This window comes from Pteropus alecto, unplaced genomic scaffold (assembly GCF_000325575.1).
Source record: "Pteropus alecto unplaced genomic scaffold, ASM32557v1 scaffold72, whole genome shotgun sequence".
NCBI lineage: Eukaryota > Metazoa > Chordata > Mammalia > Chiroptera > Pteropodidae > Pteropus > Pteropus alecto.
The window spans coordinates 20,198,211-20,222,145 of NW_006436811.1; the positions used below are offsets into that span (position 1 = coordinate 20,198,211).

General features: G+C 32.5%; 1 protein-coding gene across 1 annotated transcript in view; it reads left to right on the forward strand.

Moving 5' to 3' along the window:
• The window catches only part of GPC5 (glypican 5), a 1,125,293-nt gene that overhangs the window by 553,209 nt on the left and 548,149 nt on the right, over positions 1-23,935 (forward strand). The window contains exon 7 of the mRNA XM_006913808.1: positions 5,757-5,913. Coding sequence (XP_006913870.1) covers positions 5,757-5,913 — 157 coding nt within the window. The remainder of the gene's footprint in view (positions 1-5,756; positions 5,914-23,935) is intronic.

Below are 23,935 nucleotides of genomic sequence, written 5' to 3' on the forward strand. Positions count from 1 at the left end.
ATTCTTATGGTATGTTCTATATTATGAATATATGGAACAGCTAGCTATTCATGATGTATGTGGTGAAAATAGAGATTCATGGCAGTATGTGGCATGAGTATGTCTCTCTAATAAGACTGATTTTCACGGACCATTTATAGAAGAAATTGGCTTTCATTATCAGTCTATAGTCATTTTATTTGTGTATGTTCCTTTAAATGTGCACATATGGAAACCCTTTTGTTTTATTAAAGACCTTTCGGGGAAGGCTCCCCTTTATGAAAGTGGTTTAAGAGTAGAGTGTAAAATAACACTTGCCCATGCAGGTGGAATAATCAGGGCTTGATGGTAGTGATGGAGGAGTGATCCCCATGATGTCTCCCTGAGGCATTGGGGGAGGAGAGGATTAAGAAGGGCTTATCCTCCATGAAATAACAGGGGAGAATTTCATTACCTGGTGATCCCAATTCTGAAGCTAAGATTCTCTCCCTATGCTAGAAAAAATAATTTTTATTTGCACAAATCAATTATTTGAAAATATTTCTACCTATTCATTTAAAAAATTAATTGGAACATTAACATTTTCTTTCTAGTTTATAGTAATTAGTATGGCAAACAGATATATCTGGAAAGTATTTCTTGGCACGATTTTTCAATGTCAATTTTTGTTTAAACAACTTCTTAGATGTTTCCAGAAGCTCAGGAATAATACTGTTTTAACTTATTTCTTATTAAGGATTAAACAGAAAAATAATTTAGCAAGATCACAAAATTATACCTATAGTCAGTTTTTTCTTTTTATCTGATTTCAGATTTATTTTATTTTAGTTTTATCTTGTTGCATATTCAGGAATGTCAAGTTTGAAATAAAGTAAGGTATATACTGAGCACTTTTTCAGAACTAAAACTATGTCTTCAAAATACATGTATGTTGCATAGTATGTGCTCAATAAGCATCATTGAATAAATAATGAATCAATCTTCCAGTCAATAAACATAAACCCAAAGTTATTCTAGAACATTACTGCCTCTGAAGATTCAACTAAAAGTGAAAACACTTTTCTAAGTTAGATTTAAAGGGCACTGAAGACAGGGTAAATATAATAAAGTATTTTCAAATTTAAAATAAATAAGTTAAACTATATTTAGCATCTACAAATTAGTAATCTTTATAGTTAGGATGGGGAGTATGAAGATATTAAATCATGGTCTCAACTTTGAAAAACACACCATTAAATCAGAAGAGTGTAGCATATGTTCAAGAAAATTAAGTGTTAATGAATGGTAAACAGTTAAAAGATCAGAGAGATATGTATGGAATGGGATAAAAAGAATGTTTGAATTTAAACATGAAATTAGGTATAATATGATGAGGAAAAGGAAAGGGTGTTCTTTGTAGAGGAAAAATGAAAATCAAAGTGAGGAAAGTATAAAACAAGCATAAACAAAATTATAGACATGTAAATTCTCACGATTTCTATGAGAAAAAGGCACTAAACGCTCTGTAGCAGAATTTGGGTGCTGCAGTCTGTGTTTAGATGTAATCTCTTTAAAAAGTATGTTATACAGGACCTCGGCTGCAGGTTAAATTCGAACTTTTTTAGGCCTCATTTTCAAAAATATGTCAATGGATGTTGAGTGAGGAGAGGGGTTAATTTGCTTATGTAAGTTTGGAAAATGTGAGGTAACTCTCAGCTAAACAAAATTGCTTCCTGTAAGATTCTTTGTGAGTCTTTAGTACATGGATATCGAGAAGGGGCCATAGTGTGAATTTCCCAAATGTTTTACCACTGGACCACTTTCTGTGACTCATCTATCCGAACTGATATTTGTCCTCCAGACACATGGGAACCAGTGGTTTTTGACAGTAAAGAGCCACAAAGAACATTAAGACAGAATGACACGTCATAAGTACTGATTAGGAGAAAATAATATAGTGGTAGTAGGTGGGGGAAACTGATGTCCTCTGCAATGAGAGAGATGAGAAGATCAGTTGTAGTAATACATTAATAATAGAGATGAAAAATTCCATTTTAATATACAAAGTAGTAGAGTACATTTTATATCCAACCACTTCTTAGAGATGAACTACAAAGTAATAACGCTGCAAATAAAGACATGAGTATAATATGTATACAGATGAGAGCACAATCTGTCAGTCTGGGTTCCTAGAGAGACACTAAAAAGAACGGAGGATTTACAGTATTAATTGAAATGTTTATCTTTATTTTTCTAGAAATGTGAGGAGAAAGATGAACAAGCTCAGAAGAAATCAAAATAGTTTTGATTTTGAATAAGGATCTTACTATGAAGAGCCTATAGTTTTTGTTGATTAGAAATTTGTTGGGAGTTTTTCACTGATTAAGCTTTATTATAATTGTGAGAATGAAAATGAACATTCATGGATGTGTGATGATCGATAGCTAAGAAAATGAACATTATTACAGAGCTATTGACTCTATTGGAGGGAGACAGGATTATTGCGGACCTGGGAGCATGGATCAGATAGGATCGTGGGTATATCTGGATAAAGTGATCACAGGAAACAACAATTATACCTCTTGCCCAGAGACTTGGAAAACAATGAAAGGGATTACAAAAAGACAGAGAAACTGAAACGTAGCAAAAAGGCCAAATCTGATAGCTTGTTTCCAAGGACATAATCTCAGGACGGTGGATCCATTGCCCACTTTTTCTGAGGAATTTCTTAGAGAATCAAAAGAGACTGGACAAAAAATTGCCAGGAAATAAATGTGGCCCTTTTGGAGGTTAGAGAGTGTATTCATTTTCTATTGCTGCATAAAGAACTACCACACATTTAGCAGTTTAAAAACTTTCTGTTATTAACTCACAGTTCCGCAGGTTAGAAGTCTAGTTGGACTCACTGCCCAGGGCTCTCTGCTCAGGGTCTCACAAGTCTGAAGGCAAGTTGTCAGCCAAGCATGATTTAGTCAGAGGCTCTCGGGGAGAATCCTTTTCTAGGCTCAGCTAAGCTGTTGGTAGAATTCAGTTGTTGGGCTGAGGACTGGATTCTTTGCTGACTGTAAGGTGGATCACTTTCAGCTGCTAGTAGTTCATTTCCTTCTTAAAGGACTTTGGGCAGAATCTCTCACAAGCCCTCTCATAGCATCCAAGGTCAAGGCCAAGAACATGATCTCTCAAGGCCAATCCTCCTCCTTCCCTTCTCAAGTTTCAAATCTCTCTGACTTCTGCTGATACCTAGGGAAAACTTCCTGCTTTTAAAGAACTCATGTAATTACATTAGATCCACCTAGATAATCTCCCTTTTGATGAACCAAAAGTCAACTGATTAATAACCTTAATTACATTTCCAAATTTTCTTTTGCCATTTAATATAATGCGTTTAACAGTGGCATTATATTCACAGTCCAAGTGTGGGAAATTTGGGGTCCTATTTTACAATCTTGCCTATCACAGAGAGTTTAAATTAATGAAAACATAGTTTTGTACAGTTCTCTTTCTTAAAAATGTGAATTCATGTGCCTTAGGTTCTTAGAGTGTCATTGAAGTGATATAAAAAAGAAATCTAGAAAATACAACAAAGTTTTTTAAAATATGTTCTATATTATCTTTACCAGTTTTTATAAATAAATGAATTATTCTCTATTAATGTATTTAATTGCTTTTAACCAAAAACGTTTTCTTAAAATATTAAGTTTTTTTTTATAGGCACTATTTTTGTGTTTGCATTTTTGAGTTGAAATTCACTGGGTTGAGTTTTTGTGATTTATACATTGTATATTCCATATTTGTTCTGGCCAAAGTACCAGTAAAATATTGTAATAATAATTATAGAAGTAAAGTTGAAATGAGAAAGCATTGGGAAAGAATGTCAGGAATAAAGGAGAATAACACATCACCAGAAAGTTTGACTTTTGTTCTTGTCAGGTAATACTTTGAAAAATTTTAATCTAAGTTATGTAATTGAATTCTTTATCAAATAATTCTTTCAATTAATGTGCTGTGGGTGCTTGAGTAATATTGCAATAGAATATATAATAAAGTAGATAATAAGAATCAAATTATATTAACTTTTAGTATTTTAACACTATGCAGAGTACTTTATATATATTTTTTCGCAATAAAAACAGTGACCCAGGTATCTTATTGTTCCTGTTTTAGATAGAAGGGAACTGAGTTATTCAGTAACTTGTACAATGTCCAGTATCTCATGGTTAATACATATGAAAATCAGAAGTAAAATCTAAGTATGTTGGACCTCAGAAAGCAAGTCCTCTATTTTTATGCTAAATAACAACTGATAAGTGTTATAAATAATACCATTATCCTTCCTTTCCTTTTTCAGATTTGAATTTTTATGTGCTTTGTTACATATCTGTACCATACTCCCCTGCAGGAAGTAGCATGCACATCAGCTTTGTTTAACCCAACTGTACCTAAATTCACGTGACCATAAAAGAAGCCTTCTTTTTAAATTTAATACCTCTTAAAACATTTAGGGAAATGCTGATAAATAGAAATAAATTCTGGTAAGAATTTTTAAATGATTGTCAAGTTGTTTTAGCATTTCATTTTTGTTAGGGAAAAATACATTTTTAGAAACTAATATTTCAGAATTTGTGACCAATTTTTAATTTTGAAAGCTTATGAATTGTCAGTCTAGGTGCTTGGTGTAAATATTCTTTAAATGCTAAATGTATTTGTTTTAGGTTACTGAGAATATTTTACTCTGTTTTTCAATATGAAATGATCTCATTGGGTTATGTTTTTAATTATTGTTTGCTAATTAATACTATTACTTAGAAATTCTCTTAGAAGTAATAACCCTAATAGTTTCATAAGGCACCCTGAAAATTTAAATTCTCATTAAATGTTCAGCAGAGGTACATTTCATTCATAATATAGCAGTACCCTCTAGTGCTCAGGCTTGGTCATGTGTTCTCCAAAGCTGCCATACAGGGGTAAATATCATATATTGGATAATTTTACTCAGCTTTTGCTTTAAGTGAAATATTCTATTATTTATAATACCACCTTTTTGAAAATGAGTTCAGGCATTTATAATATTATTCATAAATATTACCAGCACTCTTGTGCTCTAGAGAAAATGGCTATTCCATCTATTTTGCTCATAAAAGTAAATGAAATACTTGAGAACAAAGAACCAAGAAGTTGGTTAAATTTCGTAAGTGATTTGCAAAGATGAAAGTAGGACTTAAGTCTTTTGTTCCAAGGTTCAGTTCTGTGCTATATGCATTGGACTATGTATTCGATCCAAGGAAGTTTAACTAAAGCTAAAAATGATCTACCCAAAATTCTAGAATTTTTCTGACTGAATCCTTTCTGGAATAATAGTACTCCACTTTTTGAAAAGTTATGGACTGTCGATTTACAAAACAGCACATTATCAGCCAGTATATTGCAAAGGGAATTGTATTGTGTTGGAGTTTGATTTATCATGCTTAAACATTACTTATTCAGAAATAAACAATTTTCTAGCCATACTTTCTATGAGTAAGAAGCCCTGGTTTTATTTGCTTTCCAGAGCATTATCCAAAGCTTAATGACAGAGCTAATATGCAGATTGTAGCCCTTTTGGCTGTAAGACCTTGCTCATAATTTATTATCATTTCAGTAGTTTTTATTTTCTTGTAGACTTAATTTGGTTGAGGTGTCTACATCAAAATAGTGGCCCCACATGAGAAAATAATTCTAATTTCTACATATGTTTCTGAACAGCATTCTTGGATGATTTGAATTTACTCTTAATAAATGTTTCTTATATCCATATTTAGTTGTTACAGGGTAGATCACCCAAACCAGACAAGTGGGAACTTCAGATGGGCAGCGGTGGTGGCATGGTTGAACAGATCAGCGGGGACTGTGATGATGAAGATGGTTGTGGAGGCTCAGGAAGTGGAGAAGTCAAGAGGACACTAAAAGTCACAGACTGTAAGTGTATGATTCTAACGTCATTTTTAAATAATTGATTTTGGAATGTAATTAAGGAAAATTATTATATGAATGTAAAGGAACAATGAAAGTGAATTTAGAAGCTTGTGGGAAGAATAAAAATGAAAATGAACCTATTTTTAGTTATTTAGGATATGCATTCTTGGGGGTTTTGTTTATTTTTAACTTACGGCTTTAAATGGAAATAACATTTTTCTATGAAAAACTAGTGAATGTTCATCAGCTCTGAGAATTAAAGGTTTTAAAGTGGGATAATCCTTAGGGCATGAGATAACTTATAGTAGATAAAAAATATATATTGGCAAATAATGTGAAGACAGGATGGATAAACACTACTAAAAATATTCTATAATTTCTATATTATGCCATAACATAAAAGATATTTTATTTTATTAGGTTTTCAGCATAGTCAAATTACAAATAAATTGGTTAAATATTTGGTTAATTATGATTTAAATCCACTTGGATTTAACCCTTATGAATTTTCTCTTCCACTATGCTTACCAGTCATTCACTTTCTTTTGATTGTATAGGTTTGAAAAACATTTTTATTATTATTGGACTGGTCACTACCACAAAAGAGGGAACCGCTAAATTTAAAAAAAAAAAAAAATCACCAAATGAATTTTCTTTTCTTAACATACAAAATGAGGAATATAAGTTCTCCACCTTCCATTGTTATATATACATCTATTTGCTCACATGGATGAGACAACCAAAGTTATCAACTGAGAAAGAAGAGATAGTCAGTGTACCCAGAGCAGTTAACTTTCAAGTATTCATTTATCTCAGGTCATACCAAAGGCAATTATTTTATAAAGTAATCTTCTGGACTCATGCCCTACATGGAGGCTGGTCTGATAGTCTCCCTCTAAATCACAAGGGGCTGCTTTGAACCTTTTAGACATGTCTTTTTGTGACTTTGGTGAGAGAAGAATTCATTTACCTTTCAGTTCTCTTGTAGTTAATTTAGAACACCATTAATGCTTTAAGCATCTATACCCCATTCCTTCTAGGATCTTGTTTTACAAGCCAAACATATTGGTTAAAGGAATGCAAGCCAAAAAGGTACAAAATCAAAGACACAGTTAATATAAAGAAAATCGTTTTCCTGTTAGACACAGTAATAAATTTAAGATATAAGGTAATAAGGTGAAATTTAGTGCACTGGAACAGCAATTAAACAAAGATCCACAAAATTCCTCACTGTACTTCTAGTGAAAGTCAATTATCTTCTACTCTTGTCGGAGCAGATGAGGATATATGTTCTTGTTATTGGCTTTAATATAGTTTATCACAAGAAGAACAAAATGAAAACAAAAGGGTTTTATTAGAAAAAAATATTTTTACTACGAGTTAAAATGTCCTCCATTGTATTTTGGAATTATGATATTTATCTATTAGGATAATGCTGAATAATCTTTCATTTTTTATCCTATCTTTAGTATTGATACATACTGTAATTTCATTGCTATTTGAGTATTAGCAGGGTTCTTAAAGCATAAAAATTCTTACAAAAAAATAACAGGTTGAAATTTCATCTATAAAGTGTGCATGTATATGTGTGTAGAATTAGCATTTGTATAGGGATTTTTCACTCCTGAAGTTATCTATAAGCTCAAGAACTTGTTATATATTCATATATAACCCTCTTTGGTTTGTTTTACAAGAGAAGTAGAGGCAGTGAAAAATGTTTACCTACTAATAGTTTTCTCACAGAACCATACCTGTCAAGGTGGTAAGAATGAATTTTTTACTTCCAAACCCTGTGTTTCAATTACTGATGAGATGGACAAGTATAATAAATACAAGCAACTATATATCATAATTGGGGAGATTTAAGATATACATGGTTTTCAGCAACATGGTATCCAGGTAAATATTCAAAAGTCCACATCTGCTATATGTAGTTTGCCTATTCAGATTCTAAATATTTATAGCTGTTGCATTTCAATTTTTAATAAGTGGTTGGGAATCCACTGTGGATAGCATGCTGAAATAGAAAGGGACAAAGAAAATAGCAAAGGGTAAGTCATATTTCTATTTTTATAAAGCACTATAATATTTTCCTTGGGTTTGGCTAGTTTGATATATTGGTAAAGCAAGTTAAGGCATAGTTTTACATGGATGGTCTTAATGGCTTTAAAATATTGTGCTCTAGAAAGTTTACCAGAGTGTCATTGTGTTTAGAGCTTGAAATATATTATTATTTCCACCTTACGCTGATGTTTATTCTTTATAAAATGCCACATAGGTAGAACACAGTTCATTTGTCACCTCAGAAATAAATTTACTTACTTATTTATTTCTATATATAATTATAAGGAATAAAACTAATATCATGTCCTGTAAGTTTAATAATTTTCTTCAATATATGCAAATGTTCAAGTCGTTACATATTTTACTCATCATCACTTGAAATGATTTTCTGTTTCTCTTATGTTTGTTTCAGGCAGCACAGGGGACTATGTACATCAATGTGCAAAATTTTACCATCAAAATATTTATCTTTTAGGTATCATTGTGTTTTCATCACCAATAGTATCAAAGAATTTTAAAATTTTTAGCTTTTTAAACTATATTTGTATCCCCCCTGTAGATCGTTATTAAATGTTATGTTTGATATGTTTCTTATATTTTTTTAAAAAACCATCCATATTCTGTAGTGTTCACTCTTAAGAAACTAAAAATATTTTCCTGTTTTAGTTGAATGATTTTAAAATCTCAATATTTCAGAAATTTATTATACATTTTTATCGTGTTGAATTTGGCTCATTTATATAGGTATGTATATTTCACTAGTAATCTACTATTGCAGGATTGAAATGGTTTAAACCTTCATTTCAGCTCACCTTTGACACCTACCATCCTTTCAAATTAGCTGACTGATGCAGGTCGTAAACACCAGTGGAAAAAACAAGTTCTCTTCATTTAGCCATACAGAGCAAACCTACTCTCACTATCATCAATATTTTTACAACTATTTGGCTGTTCTTCTATCCCCAAATTCTGATGGTTTAAAATGTTGAAAAACAAACCAGAGCACTACTAAAGACAAGCTGTAACAAAAATTATTCGATGTGTATTTTTGAAAATTTGCAGTAGCATTGCTTACAATTCTAACATGATATTATAATTTAAATTGCAACAACTCTGTTTAAAAAAAAAAAACAAAACAGATAATATGTGATCCATAATCAAATTCATCTTGATAAGATGGTTCACAGTAATAATCTCAGGCAAAATGAATTTAATCACAAGTTGATTGAGATGCTAGACTTTGAAAAAATAGTAGGGTGATTTTAAGTCTTCAAATTGCTTGGAATAATTCATCTTTGCTTATTCTCATATTCATTATTGTTCAAACAATATTATATAGCACGTTTAACAGTTTTAAAACTAATTTTGCTTTAACTAAGAAACCTGTAAATGACAACTTAGTCTGTCAAAGGTGTGTTCAAATGACGTGTTTTCCAGTAGTGCTCTCAACATGTCTCTTCATGATAGTTATGATGCCAATTTGTAAAGACTGGTGCATTCAGAGTACCAGTGTGGCATTCTGATCCCTGGGTCCTCCTGCATTGCCTCTTATGCAGCCACCCGAAGTCATTCTTTAGAAGGACTGTTTACTATTAGGTTCTTTTCTTTTCATCTGTTCTTCCTCTTCTCTTCAATGGGTTCTTTTCATCATCCCACTTTCTAAATATTTAAGGAATTCAGGACTCAGATCTCAAACCTTTTATCATCTTTATTTTCAACTATTCCCTATTCTACAAACTACCTATTTAATCATAATAGCAATAATGATATTGTACCCTGACATTGATAGCACTATCTAGTTTAAAAGCATTCTCCTATGTGTTATCTCAGGTAGTAGGCTTAGCAAAACAGAAAATATTACAATGAAACTAGATTAATTTAGAAATAAATTAACTTTTTATTTCTAAATTATTTCTAAATAACATTGAAATCAAGATACTAGATCTAGAAAAAAAACCGGTTTATCTTCTGTAGCCTAGAATAAAAAGTACTTGTTTCTTCTATGGTTTATATTGTACTTTGGATTTGTCATTTAGTAACCAATCTTAGATCAGCCTCTAACAACTGCTCTACAACATTGTACTAACAATGACCTTGGAAGAGAATAGTGCATTCCATATGCATAGTAAAATGAAAATGCTACTTTGCTAGCCACTTAAGAATAAAGGTTCCTGATTTACGTTCAGTCCTTGAACAACATGAGTTTGAACTATGTGGGTCCACTTATACACAGATTTTTTCGATAAGTATATAGAGTACTGTAAATGTATTTTCTTTTTTATGATTTCCTCAATAACATATTCTTTTCTCTAGCTTGCTTTATTGTGATAGTACAGTATATAATACATGTAACATTGAAAATATGTGTTAATTGACCGTTTATGTTATTGGTAAGACTGCTCGTAAATAGCAGTCTATCAGTAAAGTTTTGGGAGAGTCAAAGTTATACATAGATTTTCAGCTTCATGGGGGTTGGTAGCCCTAACCTCTGAGCTGTTCAAGGATCAACTCTATGTAGTCATACAGTAGTCTCCCCTTATTCACAGTTTCCTTTTCAAGGTTTTAGTTACCTGTAGTAAACCACAGTCCAAAAACATTAAATGAAAAATTTCAGAAATAATTCATAAGTTTTAAATTGCACACCATTTTGAGGTGCATAATGACATCTCACACTATACTGTTCCTTCTCACTGGAGACATAAATCATACCTTTCTCCATTGTGTCCACACTGTATATGCTTCTCGCATATTAGCCATTTAGTAGCCAACTTGGTTATCAGATTGACTGTCACAGTATTGCAGTGCTTATGTTCAAGTATCTCTCATACGAGTCTAATGCCATGGCACAATGCCTATCTCACTCCATCTCATCACATAGGCATTGTATTATCTCACATCATCTCACTCCATCTCATCACATAGGCATTGTATTATCTCACATCATCACGAGAAGAAGGGTACGTACAATACAATAATCTATTTTGAAAGAGAGAGAGACCACATTCACATAACTTTTTAAAGTATATTATAATTGTTTTATTTTAGTATTAGTTATTGTTGTTCATTTGTATTGTGCTTAATTTTTAAATTAAACTTTATCATAGGGATGTATGTAGAGGAAAAATCAAAGTATATATATATAGGGTTTGGTACTATCAACGGCTTCAGGCATCCACTGGGGTTTTAGAATGTATCCCCTGCAGATAAGTGGGGACTACTGTGGAAGATTATAGAGTGAGTAAAAATTTTTGGTTTCCTCAAACTTATTTTCACTATTAATTACCTTCACTTCAAAATTTCTCCTAGGCATGGAGGTTAGAAAGAACTCAAAAAAATACTACAAGCAGCATTTTCTTTAGAAAACATGATCTTTATTTTTCTTTCCAGAACTAGCAAAACTGTTTTTATTCATATCATAGAAAGTATTTTGTATCATTTTATGTTGTCTAGTCAATGATTTTTATTTCTAATACACATTATTTCAAACAAGTGATACAAGCTTATAAGATTTGTTTCCATTAATAACAAATTTGTATTTAAAAGTACATGTATTCTTTCCAAATTTGTATTTAAAAGTACATGTATTCTTTCTAAAATTAGTTTCATTAAATTTGATTAAAATAAAGTGTATTCAATTTACTTTGCAAAGTGTTGATAAATGACCCATTAATAAATTATCCCAAATATAAAGAAGTGTATTGAAAATATCTAGATAGCTTATCGTGTTTACTTTATCCAGTTATACTAAAAATAAATGATAGAATTGAAATAAAAAGGTTTGTCCTTGAATGCCTAAGGAATGATTTTCATTGCTTTGGCTTAGACACAGAACTGATGTTAAATCACTGAGGTGAAGAGGAATGACTTATTAATTAAAGCCTAAGGAACCTTCTAGTGTGCATTCCTGATCAACCACCTAATCTGAAAATCTCATAATTAAATCTATACCACACCAGAGTACATAAAATAAAGAAGTTATGGTCTGTTTTGACTAGGACAGTGCTAAATGTAACTGTCTGATCAATTAAGAAAGTAAAAATTAAAATTTAAAAACATCATATATATTTTACCATTATTTGCCCAAAGTCATGTAGCTGTCAATAAAGCCAAAACCAAACCATATTCATATCCAGGTTTTTTTTATATCATTCTGATGCAAATAAACAGAATGGTTATCTAAATCACTATAGTCTCCCTTAGGATTAATTGATCAAATGCATCATATAGGAGCAAGTTGGGTATGTTCTCAGCTCTTTAGTGACTTCCATACCTCTACTGTGGAGAAAAAATATTTTCATATAGCTTATTGACCGATTAACTGCTCACTTAACTATAAATAATTAAAATAAATAGCAGAGCATGTGATCTGGGCCTTCTCAAACTCTCTTCTGTATATAAATCACCTGGGGCTCTTGTTAAAAAGCTAGGTATGATATTGGAGTCCTGAAGTGGGACATTTCTTACACGCTCCCAGATGATGCCGCTGTAGCTGGTCTAAGACTATACTATGAGGAGAAAAAAATGTATGCCCTTGTTTATTATAATAGTCATTAGTATCTCTAAAATAAGTATCTATTAAAGCAGCATGAACTCTTATAAAACACCATCTACCCTTATAGATTAGCATTACAAGAAAGCATCTTATGCACTAGGTAGGACATTAGGGACCATAACCATAGGTTGGGGATGGTGGCTTATCCTCCTGTATGATTTTTGGTATCAGTCTCGGCTTGATTGTTTTTAGCCTTGGGTTTACTTTATCTTTATTTTAAATGAATTGTCTTCCTTCTTTTCTTGATATCACTAACCTCATTCTTGTGTTTTTCTAATTCTATTTATATTATTATTTGGTGTTTTGTATCCTTAATGTGTTTTGCTCATTTTCAAATAGTATGTTAAAATTATGGTCTGTTTTTTGAACAAGTCTTTCTGGGATATTTCACTGTAGAGATAGCAGAATACTATTTTTGTTACACGTTTACGTGGGAGTTGATCACAGTCCTTTTCTGTTGCTTAAATTTAGGTGAATTTGAATTTTCTAAATTTTTAGGGGAAGGCTTCATTCAGATAGTTTTTAAACTTATTGAGTTTCTAGTCCTGTTGTTTTCATGTGTTAAAAAATATGGTGACTTATTTTCTGAGATATTCTGGATCTGTCTTCCTGTACATTTAGTCGTATTTTCCTTTCTTCACTCTTTATTGTTCTTGTCCCATTAACTCTCTGTCCCACTTCCAGCAGTTTCATTGTGCACCCCTCAGTGGAAAGGAAGACCTGCCAGATTAGTTGTGAAAATTTAAAAGGTTTCAGAGGCTCCAGCCCCTTCATCCTTAAACATTTCAGAGTCCTTACACTCACATACTCTTACAGTGGGCAAAACTCCTCTCAATTCTTTGCCGTTTTCAAACTGATTTTCGGTGAATACCTGGTGGCTGTTTTGCATTCTTTAGTTTCAGGTCTGTCAATTACTGTGTTGTTTTCAGGGCTTTCTGCTGCACACGTGCTGATAGCATGTAGGTTTTGTGGCTGTTGATAGTACATCCACACTCATTTCTATATTGAGTTTCATGAGGATAACTCATGAGATTGGTGGTAAATGGTATCCATATGATTTCACTTTCATTATATAACTATTCTGTATATTTTATTTGGGGATTTGGGAGTTTCCAAAAGTTATACTGCAACCACTGCTGCTATCTTCCTTGAATCTCCCAGATTATTTAAAATTTTTAAGGAAATACTGATGATTTTGTTTCTCTTTGGTACTGTTCCTTGACGTGACGTGCATGCATACATATGTGAAAAATAGCAGTTTTATATGTCAACAGTAGTCTTTCTGCTAATAACATACACTTTATGTTGAGATATGAATATACCATGACGTATTATCTATTGTTTTCAACTTTAATGATTATAAGCAGTGCTATTAGCAGACATCTTTATTCACTCGAGTATAAGTTACTTCAAGTAGTAAAGTTGATCTTCAGAATCATTGTATCAATTTATGTTTACACAAACAGTAAAGAGTAAACTACTTTTTAAACTTTTTCGCCATAATTACCTATCTTCAGGCTTTTTTAATTTTGTAAAATTTTGGATGAAAATGATAAAAAAAAATATGTTTATTTGTCAAAGAAAAATTGCACCAGACCGAATAAACAGGAAAGGAAAGTTTTATTCGCAACTACTGAAATAGCGGTCAAGACTACTACAATAAAGGAGAGTGATTGGAGTCAATTCTACTGAAACAAAATGAGGGATAGTTTAAGCACTGGAGTGAGCTAAAGGAAAAGTACTGGAGGATGTGCGGGGCGATGGATCAATGCGATTAGGCCGTCTGTGTTTGCGAACTGACAGTTATTAAAGTTAGGCTCCTACCCTCCCACAGAGACTGGAAGACTGAGGCCCTAGCTTCCTTAATGATTCCATTTCAAAGAGATGGGTCTCAGGTCCTTGACAAAGACAGTTCTTGGTTGTAAAAGTGGTAAGATGAGGAAGAATATTTATATCTCAAAGGGGCAGAGAAAGAATTTTTTATCACAAGTCTTTAAAGTAAATGCTCTAAGAAAAGGGAGGTCAGGGACTTAAAGTCAGGAAGAAACGTGTCTAAAGTTTAGTGAATCCGAGAGGGTCTTCCTTGACTGTGTACATTTCACTGATTACTGAAGCTGAGCATCACTTTTTGTTTCTTTTTTTTGTTTCTTTTTTCGTGAATTGCCTTTTCCCCTCTTTTAATATTTTATTACTAGTTTGATTTAAAGTATCTCATTATATATCCAACATAAAGTTTGTCAGAATATGAGTTGTAAGAAATCTTACTCTTTGTGGTGTATATGCCATTTAAGTACATGCATATTGCCTTTGTATGCTTAAGGCACTCAAAGGCTAGAAGGGGAGACAGATCTGTAAGTGCATACAATAACATAAATGCTAAAAGTATAAAACAATGAAACAATATGAAGGGCAGAGGGCACATAAAAAATTACAAATTCTGTGTTTTTTGGCCAGGGGTAGCATCCTAAAAATTATATCTGAGCTGATTTCCACAGAGGGTCAAAGATAATCAAGTGAGCAGCTTATTCCAGAAAGAGCATTTACAAAAGCATGAATGTTTCAGATATCACAGTGTCTTCACAGTGTGTTGGATCTTCCTAAAACACCCCTTTGAGAAGGGAATAAAACAAGAGGTTATTATAGTCAGGGGCCTCTGCAATGTAAGATCATATCTAAGTGCCCTGGTTATTAGTTTAGATTTTGTTCCGTAAGAAACAGAGATTTACTCAACTGCAAAGAACTCCAAAGAGAAATCCATATATCCAAAGGCCAATGCCCAAATAACTTCAGGTGATGTTCAGACAACAATTAGATTCAGATTTTGCAATCAGCAAGCCCAAAACTAAATTTCTCAAACATCCATCCACAGCTACAATTTAAGTTTTTCTTTCTTGATTTGTACACAATCACCATCCTCCTAAGCCAGAAACTGAGGAGTTATCCTAGTTTCCTTTACTTACTTCATTCACCACATTTAGTAAAGTCCATTGTCTTTAACTGCTAAATTTCTCTTAAATACATTCTCTCTTTCCTATTCCCACTGCTACTATCTTAACTTAGGTCTTCATCATCTCTTGCCTGAACTGTTTTTATAATGTCATATGGTCCCTTTGCTTCTATTTTTTCCATCTCTGTCCTGCTGTTGAAGTAGTATTTTTAAACTGACACTATTTTTTGCTGAGATGCAGCACCTCAAGCCACCATGCAATCTTAATAGGCAGAGAATTGGCCTTCTAGAAGAGGGGGCCATTTCAGTATCGAGAGCTTTTGAACAGTTTAACAGTAGTTTTTAGTGTTATGTCAGACAGCCAGTTCAGTTCTAAGGACACCTAGATGCTTTTGACCAAATTAGGCATTTTTATTGTCTCTCATATCCTAGTGAAATGAGTAGAGGTGCTCAAATGTTCTATATTTCATAAGACCTGTATGTCACAAAATTTAAAGATTATTATGGCTCTTGTTCTGGTTATTTACCTGTTGTGCCTCAGCTCTAAGCCACCCTTCTAAAAATTGTTCTATGAATATGCAAACTACATTTCCCAAATGCTCAGCTAAATCCCCAAACTACAAGAGATAAATAAATTATATTTCCCAAGTTATCTTGCCAGACAATAACTATTATTTTTCTGCCAATAGGAGATAATAAAAGATCAAAAGAAGAGAGAAAAGTAAAAATACTTCCTTTCTGTTTCCAGTTCTTATCAGAGTTACATCCACAGTAGAGTATTACACCCCTGCCTCCAGACGCTTTTAGCACTTACAGTAGGAACTATGTTATACCTTAAAGCTACCTGTGCCAGCTAACTTAGCTCCATTGATAGACTGATGCCAGCAATGTGATACCCTATAGAGGTCTGAACATTGTCCAGGAAGGGCTGCACACCCACTGTCCACCCCAAAGAGTAAACTTCTCTTTCAAGTCCCCAGATTCTGGGTATCTTATCCCTTCCCTTGTCTTTAGTCCCAAGAGTGGGAGTTCCTCCCTGTATTTACTAATATCTGTAGTTTTAAACAACTTTTGTTCCACCAACTTTTAAGTATCTGCATATCAATTTCTTGTATTATATTTTCTCTAAAATATCTAGCATGCTTCCTGGGTTTTTGTTTGTTTTTTTTTTTTGTTTCACTTTGTTTTTACTGGACCCTGTCTGATACAGCTGATGTTAATTATATAAAGTTAGAATCAGAATGTAATTATTATCTGAAAACCAATAAGATCTTTCTCTAATTTTCAAGGAGATAAACACCATTACAATTTTCCGTGAGTGTATATTCTACTGTGCAGGCTAACACCTATTTTGCTTTTTCCTCTCAAATTCCAAAGGAATATAATCATATAGAAAATTACAAGGAATAATCCATTCATACTTGGACATATTGAACAGAAAGTAAAAGGAAATAGGTATCTTCTGGGTGAGAAATATCCTGGAGGATCAGGCCTGACATCACTAAGTCTTTGTTTTAATTTGGCATAGTGCCTAGTCCACTTGAGTTGTTTTGAAGCTCTGAGTGTCAATTAAACCAACATGTAAAACTGCCTCTCTGAGGACTGACTGCTGGGACTACTGGGTTCGGGTCTTCAATGAACTCAGTGTACAGGGCTGGGAAAAGTTAAGGCAGGGCAATTAAAGCATGCATGCATGCATGCATACATACATACATACATACATAGCATACATATATAACATACATGAATTGATAGCAAAGAGAACTGGCAATGCTAAGGTACCAAATGTTGTTGGTTGTTGAAAGCAAATTCTAAGTCTTTTTCTTTTACTATTATTAATATCAGGGTCTTCTAGATTTGGAATATTTGAATTTACTTTCTCAGATATACTGGACTTCTTCAACATCCTGCATATTTACCAGACTTTTATTTTTAAAGTATGATTCTATTCCCACAACCAGCACCAAAATCATTTATTAGTTCTTATGGCTCAAGAAGGAGTATAGTTTTGTGTATGATTTGTATTAACTATAATGGGCTGGAAGATCTTGAGGGCAAGTCAGGCAGTACCTTTTTATCTTTCTGTACAACACAGAACTATTTTTGATCATGGAATGTACAACTTCCATCCAAATTATCACTGTGTGTTTGAAATGCAGATTATAGAATTCCACCCTAAATTACTAACTTGGCTTTTTCATGGGTGGAGTCAGGAAATTTATATTTAACAAGTGTAATAAATAATAATTATTTCCCAAAGAGCTTAAGAACAACTGCCTCACAGTTTTTGTTACCATAGTGTCTCCAAAAATGAGACATTTAATGAATGTGCTCTGAATTGCATGAATGGATATGAGTATAATCTGCATATTTGCAAGACACATTTTAATTAATATTAAAAAACAGATTTTCTAATGAATTGAAAATATTGACTTAATCTTAGTTTAGAATATTAGCCAGAAACTAAAATGAATATAAATATGTTCATATTCAAAAGACCATAGCTGTGTTAAATATAGAATACATTTAGTAAGCATAGTTTTCTTCAACAACTATCTGCATTAGTGAATTATATAAATAACTCTTTCATATTTTCATAAAGTAAAGACCTGACTGTGGAATTTTTGCATTAGTTTAATGTGCTATTTTGAGTGAAAATTAATAAGTCAAAAGTAATTATCTGAGTGCTAATTGTTAAACTGAAGTGTAAAATATTGAAATTAAGAGTGTAATTTTCTAGATTAATGTGTAATGTCTCAATTTTGGAAGAGATACATTAACACAATATGTAATGCTTGGAAGTAGTTTTGATTGATTATAGTTGACTTCTTTTAATTTCCTTAAAACTCTAATGTTTCATGCAAAATTTTTTCAATATAAATAATTATGTTTACCTGTTAAGTAATATATAAAATTAATTCTAGTCTTCTGGTTATAATTTTGCAAAATTATATGAATTTTGTATTATAGCATTTTTCAGAGAAATTATTAATAGCCTTGATACAAGTATATTTGATGGAATCTTGTTTTTTTCTGAAATATAGATTGCATTATGGCGCTTATATGGGAATAGCATGGTGCTAATTTAATATAAATTTTGAACTCCATATTAAATTGAGTCACTAATGGCTTTTTTATACTCCCAACCCATATTTATCTTTGATGTTAACCCCTTACCTCATAATTCATCCATCTACTCATTCATTTATTCAACAAATACTTGATACTTACTCTGTGTTATTCACCATGCAATTTTTTTCTGTCTCTGGAGGCTACTGATAAGTAATCAGGAAAATGCAGTGCAGTATGAAGAATTTTATTTGTGGAAAAATATGGGAGCCTAAAAGAAAGATACTTACACAGTCTTAAGGATTATGGGATGTGTTCTCAAAAGAATTGAAATATAATCTGAAGCCTGAAAAACAGTTATTAGTAAGGCTAAGAATAGCCAGTAGAATAATCACTAGAGGAAGAGGAAGCAGGAGCAGAAACCTGATAACTACAGAGAGCTGAGCATCATTAGGGAACTGCATAGAATTCCAGAATGCTGTGATATATAATGTAGACTAGGCATTGGCATAAACCAACTCACGAATCACTTAGTTATAGCATGCAGTGCACAATATTTGTGCATTGATCGATTTTCACTATGATAAGACCTCTCTAATTGAAGTGTTAAGAGTGCATCTGGAGAGAACAGTTAATGCAGTAATCCAGGCATGATATGTTAATAACATGATGAAAATAAAATTTTTTTCTGTAGTGACTTTTTCCACCTTTGCAAATAAACTTGTTCACTCCTTTATCTACCAACTTAACATTTTGTACATTTCTATATTATTACACTGAGTTTTCTTATTTGTGTTTTATTCTTAGACAGTGAGTTTCTGAAAATACTACTTACGTCTTATTCATCTTTATGTCCTTGGAATACAATATAGTGATGCTCAGAAAATCTTTGCTAAGTTAATGTATGAATATGTGAATGAGTGAAGGAAAGCATGTTGAAGTCATTGTGGGAAATATAATAAATGAAAGCGTACTAGTATAAAATGTAACTAATAAGAATAAGAGTGATAGAAATGGGAAATTTATGACACACGTGATAAAAATTTGCAAGAATTTCTACTGAATATTTCATTTCCCCAACATGCAAACTATCAAGGATATTATTATATGGTGTTTAGAGTTTATTATATTTCAGGATGTCTTGGTGTCTTTGAAGATAACTTGTCATCATTGTACAATGTTCTTATAGGTAGTTTCAGCAAAACATGTTCAAGATCAGTGAACAATGGTAAGAGTAGTAAGAATAGTAAAAATTTCGTATTTTAAAAGTTGTTTGCTTACAAAGCTAAACATATTCTTGCCATATGATAAAGCAATTACACTCCTTGGTATTTACTCAAAAGAATTGAAAACTCATGTTCACACAAAAACAACCAAGATGTCCTTCAGTAGGTGAATGGATAAACTATGATGATCTAGAAAATGGAATATTACTCAGTGCTAAAAAGAAATAAGCTATCAAGCCATGAAAAGACATGAGGGAAACTTAAATAAATATTACTAAGTAAGTGAAAGAAGCCAATATAAAAATAACTATATTCTGTATGATTCCAATTATATGTCATCTTGAAAAAGGAGAATTACAGAGACAGTGAAATGATCAGTGGTTGCCAGGGTTCAGAGGGAAGGAGAGATGAATAGATAAAGCACAGAGAATTTTTAGGGCAGTGAAAATATTATGTATGATACTTACAGTGATGGGAAGATGTCATTATACATTTTTCCAAACCCATAGAATTTACAATACCAAGAATGAATTTTAATGTAAACTGTGGACTTTGGGTGATAATGATGTGTTAATATAGATTCATCAATCGCAACAAGTGATTCCCCTGGTGGGTGATGTTAATAGTGTAGGAAGTTGCATATAAAGGTGGGTGGCATATGGGATTCTGCTCAATTTTGCTGTGAACTTAAAACTGCTCTAAAAATAACATTTATTAATTTTTTAAAAGGTCAAATTTGTTTTTTATCAAGTGTAGTTTAAAATATGAATGTTGATTTTTAAATTCTTATAATAATAATAATTCTCAGTAGTTAACTGACATTATAAAAACAATAGCTAATATTTATTTAGTGATACTCAGTTACAGAGCCCAGATCTCTTCTAGGTATTTTCTTTGTAATAACTTATTTAATCTTAATGAAACTCCATGTGATAGGTAATAGTTATTCTTCTGTTTGGCAGAGATACATTGAGTTCTTTGCCTATGGATATTAGTTCTAGTTAGCATGCTGCAGGGCCAGACTGAGAGCCAGGCAGTAGGCTTCAAACCAGAATCGCAGAACAGTCTCAACAGATGGTGCATAAGAAATGCCATACCATATTTTTAAATGTTTTGAAAATCTTTTATATGGGTGAAATTGAAAATTGCAAAAGACACTATTGAAGAGAAGTATCTTTGGAAAAGGTATTTCTAAATATTAGTCTATTATATACCTGAAGAAGCAGTTTTTAAGTAGTGTTCAATTATATGCTTTATATATAGCAAGGATTTATTCTACTGGACTTTTGTGAGGATCATAAATATGTGAAACTTCACAATATAAAGTGATAGCTTTATAGAGGAAGTACACTGCACAATATATGTGGTAACATGAGTTCTAGTTGTGGTTCTATCACTAATGTCAAGGTCTTCAAGTTCAAGTTTGGGTCTCATTTGCCTGCCACAAAAAAATCAAGGAAATTGGACATGATGCTCCCCAAACCCATTTTCTCTCTGAAATATTATGTTTCAGGGAAGGACATATTTTTAAATAATGTTCATAACTTAGAAAATGTCTTAGGTATAATTGATTTTGTTGAAATCCTTTCTCAATATGCTAAAACCCATCAGATAAAGACCACCAGAGAAGTTTCAGTTGTCAGACAAAGATTTATTAATTTGCTGAAGCGAGACAATGCATCAATAGAACTATGAGGCATCTCAGAAAGAGGGCATTGTGATGAACTGTTTATAGGTTTGTGCTATGATGAACTGTTGATAAGTTTACACTAGTGTTGAATGATTCTAAGAACTTGAAAGAAGAGCTAGCCCTTGATTGAGTGCAGTCATAAGGGGAGGGCTGTCTAACACTTGGGCATCAAAATAATCTTTGCTCAGGAGATGAGAAGAATCAAGCAAAGCTGGGGAAATCATTGGTTAAAAAAAAAAAAGCACAGATCACTTGTGTGATCTTGGCTGTATCCCATTAGAAACATTGTTTTAGCTTCTACTAGGAACATCACAATCTCCTCTGTACCTAAAATGAGACAAATAAGACAACATAACTGAAGACACACACACACACACACACACACATGCATGTGTGCACGTGCAGACACACACACATACACCCAGGCTGAATGGCAAAATTTCCTTCCATAATGAGTAACAGAATTTTTGATGGGAAAAGTAATGTACATAAAGTTATTTTTCCCATTGTTAAGTATGTGATCTGTGTTATATGAAAACATCTTAAATCTAGACTATAATATTGATTATATCAAAGAGGTGAAAATTAATTGAATATACACCACTGAGAAATATAAACAACTCGTTATAACCTAGTAGATACTAACAAGCGAAATTCTTACGTTACTTAAATGTTCATCGTTGGCCAGGCATCAAAGTGGAGAGAGGAAACTTTTTTTGATAACAAAAAATTCTATATGGTTTTGAACATTGGGGAGAAAAAGACTCAACTTGAAAGTGATATAAAAACTCAGATTCCACAGGGTTCTCAAATGAAATGAATAAAAGCAATGCAAATAATTAAGTTGCAAGAAATAGACTTGAGGGTGAGAAAGATCTAGAAAATAGAATAGTAGTAACAAGGTATGAAAAGATAATACACAAATATTTTTCTCTTATTCCTTTCCTTTGAAAAAAGAAGTAATGAGAATTGGAGCAAACAATAAAGAAAAAAATAATTCTGATTTAGAAGATTCTGACATAGAAAGATTTCTAGGATAGGTTAAGCATTTCTTTTCTTGAGTTAAGTTAAAGCCTAGACAGCTGATAACCTATATTTGTTCGATGCAGCCCTGCCTCTAAATGCAAAAGCTTCCAGATTCCACTCTGCTGTCATCTTAATCATGTGGATCACCAGAGCCCTAAGACATTCAGAAAAGGTCAACTGTTGTTTTAAATTGACTTCTTAGCTCAATTTAATTTTATTCATTTTAGTTCATCTTCAGCTTTCACTCCCAAGTAAATACCACCTAGAAAAAGAAAAAAAAAAAAAAAAAGATAGTTTTTGTCTCAAACTCTAAGACTTTTAAGTAGAAATGCTACATTGTTAAATCAAAGAAAGAGGTCCAAACTTTGGGTGGTCCCATGATCTCTCACTATGTGAGGGCAAATTCAGTGGGGTAGCTGTCACCTGGTAATGGTCAAGGCTGATTCAGTGGATTTGTATATCCAGGGTGGTTATAATTTCTTCTCTCCAGTCATGGTCCTGATTAGGAGCTGTTAGTTCGAATAAGGAAGATTGTGTTACCAATTTGGCCAAGAGTAACTGTGCCCCTAGTGAAGCATTCAAATGGCCCTTCTTCTTAAGTATCTTCAGAATCTCTTTTTTAAAGAATCTACTGTCTAACCTCTAAAACTACACAGAAAATCTTTTACACAGAAAATCTTTCATTTTGTCTAGTCTACCTTTTATGTCAAAGATAGTGTTATAAGAAATTGCTAAAAGAGATCAAAAAGAGAAATCATTAAGATAAAACACTGGTACCTTGAAGAACTTTGAAAAGTACAAACCCTTGAATGTAGAATAAAGTTTGAATTCTTTGATCATTACCAGGAGACAGCTACCCCACTTAGTTGCCCTCACATGCTGAGAGATCATGGGATCACCCAAAATTCATGCATTAATGGTGGGGCTGAGTATTGATTTGGGACTATTATCAGGGATTTATTTTGTGATGATGTTAATTATAAGACTTTACTTTCTATATCCATCCACAAAGCAAGATTTTCTACTAATACAGGATATTTAACTTCCAACTTTCCCACTGCTTCACATGTCATAGTTTCTAGCAGAAGCACTTGTTTTCCAAAAATCAAAATTAGCAATGTCTGTTGATGAACTGTTTTTCTGTATTTTCCTTGGAAGTCGAATAAGAAGAAATGGGATATTCACATAGCAGGAGAGACAATAGTAAAATCTTTTAAAGTCACATAATCTTAATTTTTGGTGACATATTTTAATATAGTAAATTGCTTTAATGATACCCTCCCAAGTCAGTTGCTCCTTGTATACTAACTATGTGGAAGCTGCTGCATCCATATTCTGTTTCTCTCAAACCTTTTTTCCACGACACTAACTTTCTAAATGCTGTCCAATCAGATGGGAACTTCCTCAACTTTTTTCCCCAAGATGTTCATAACTGCCCTCATTGCTACTCA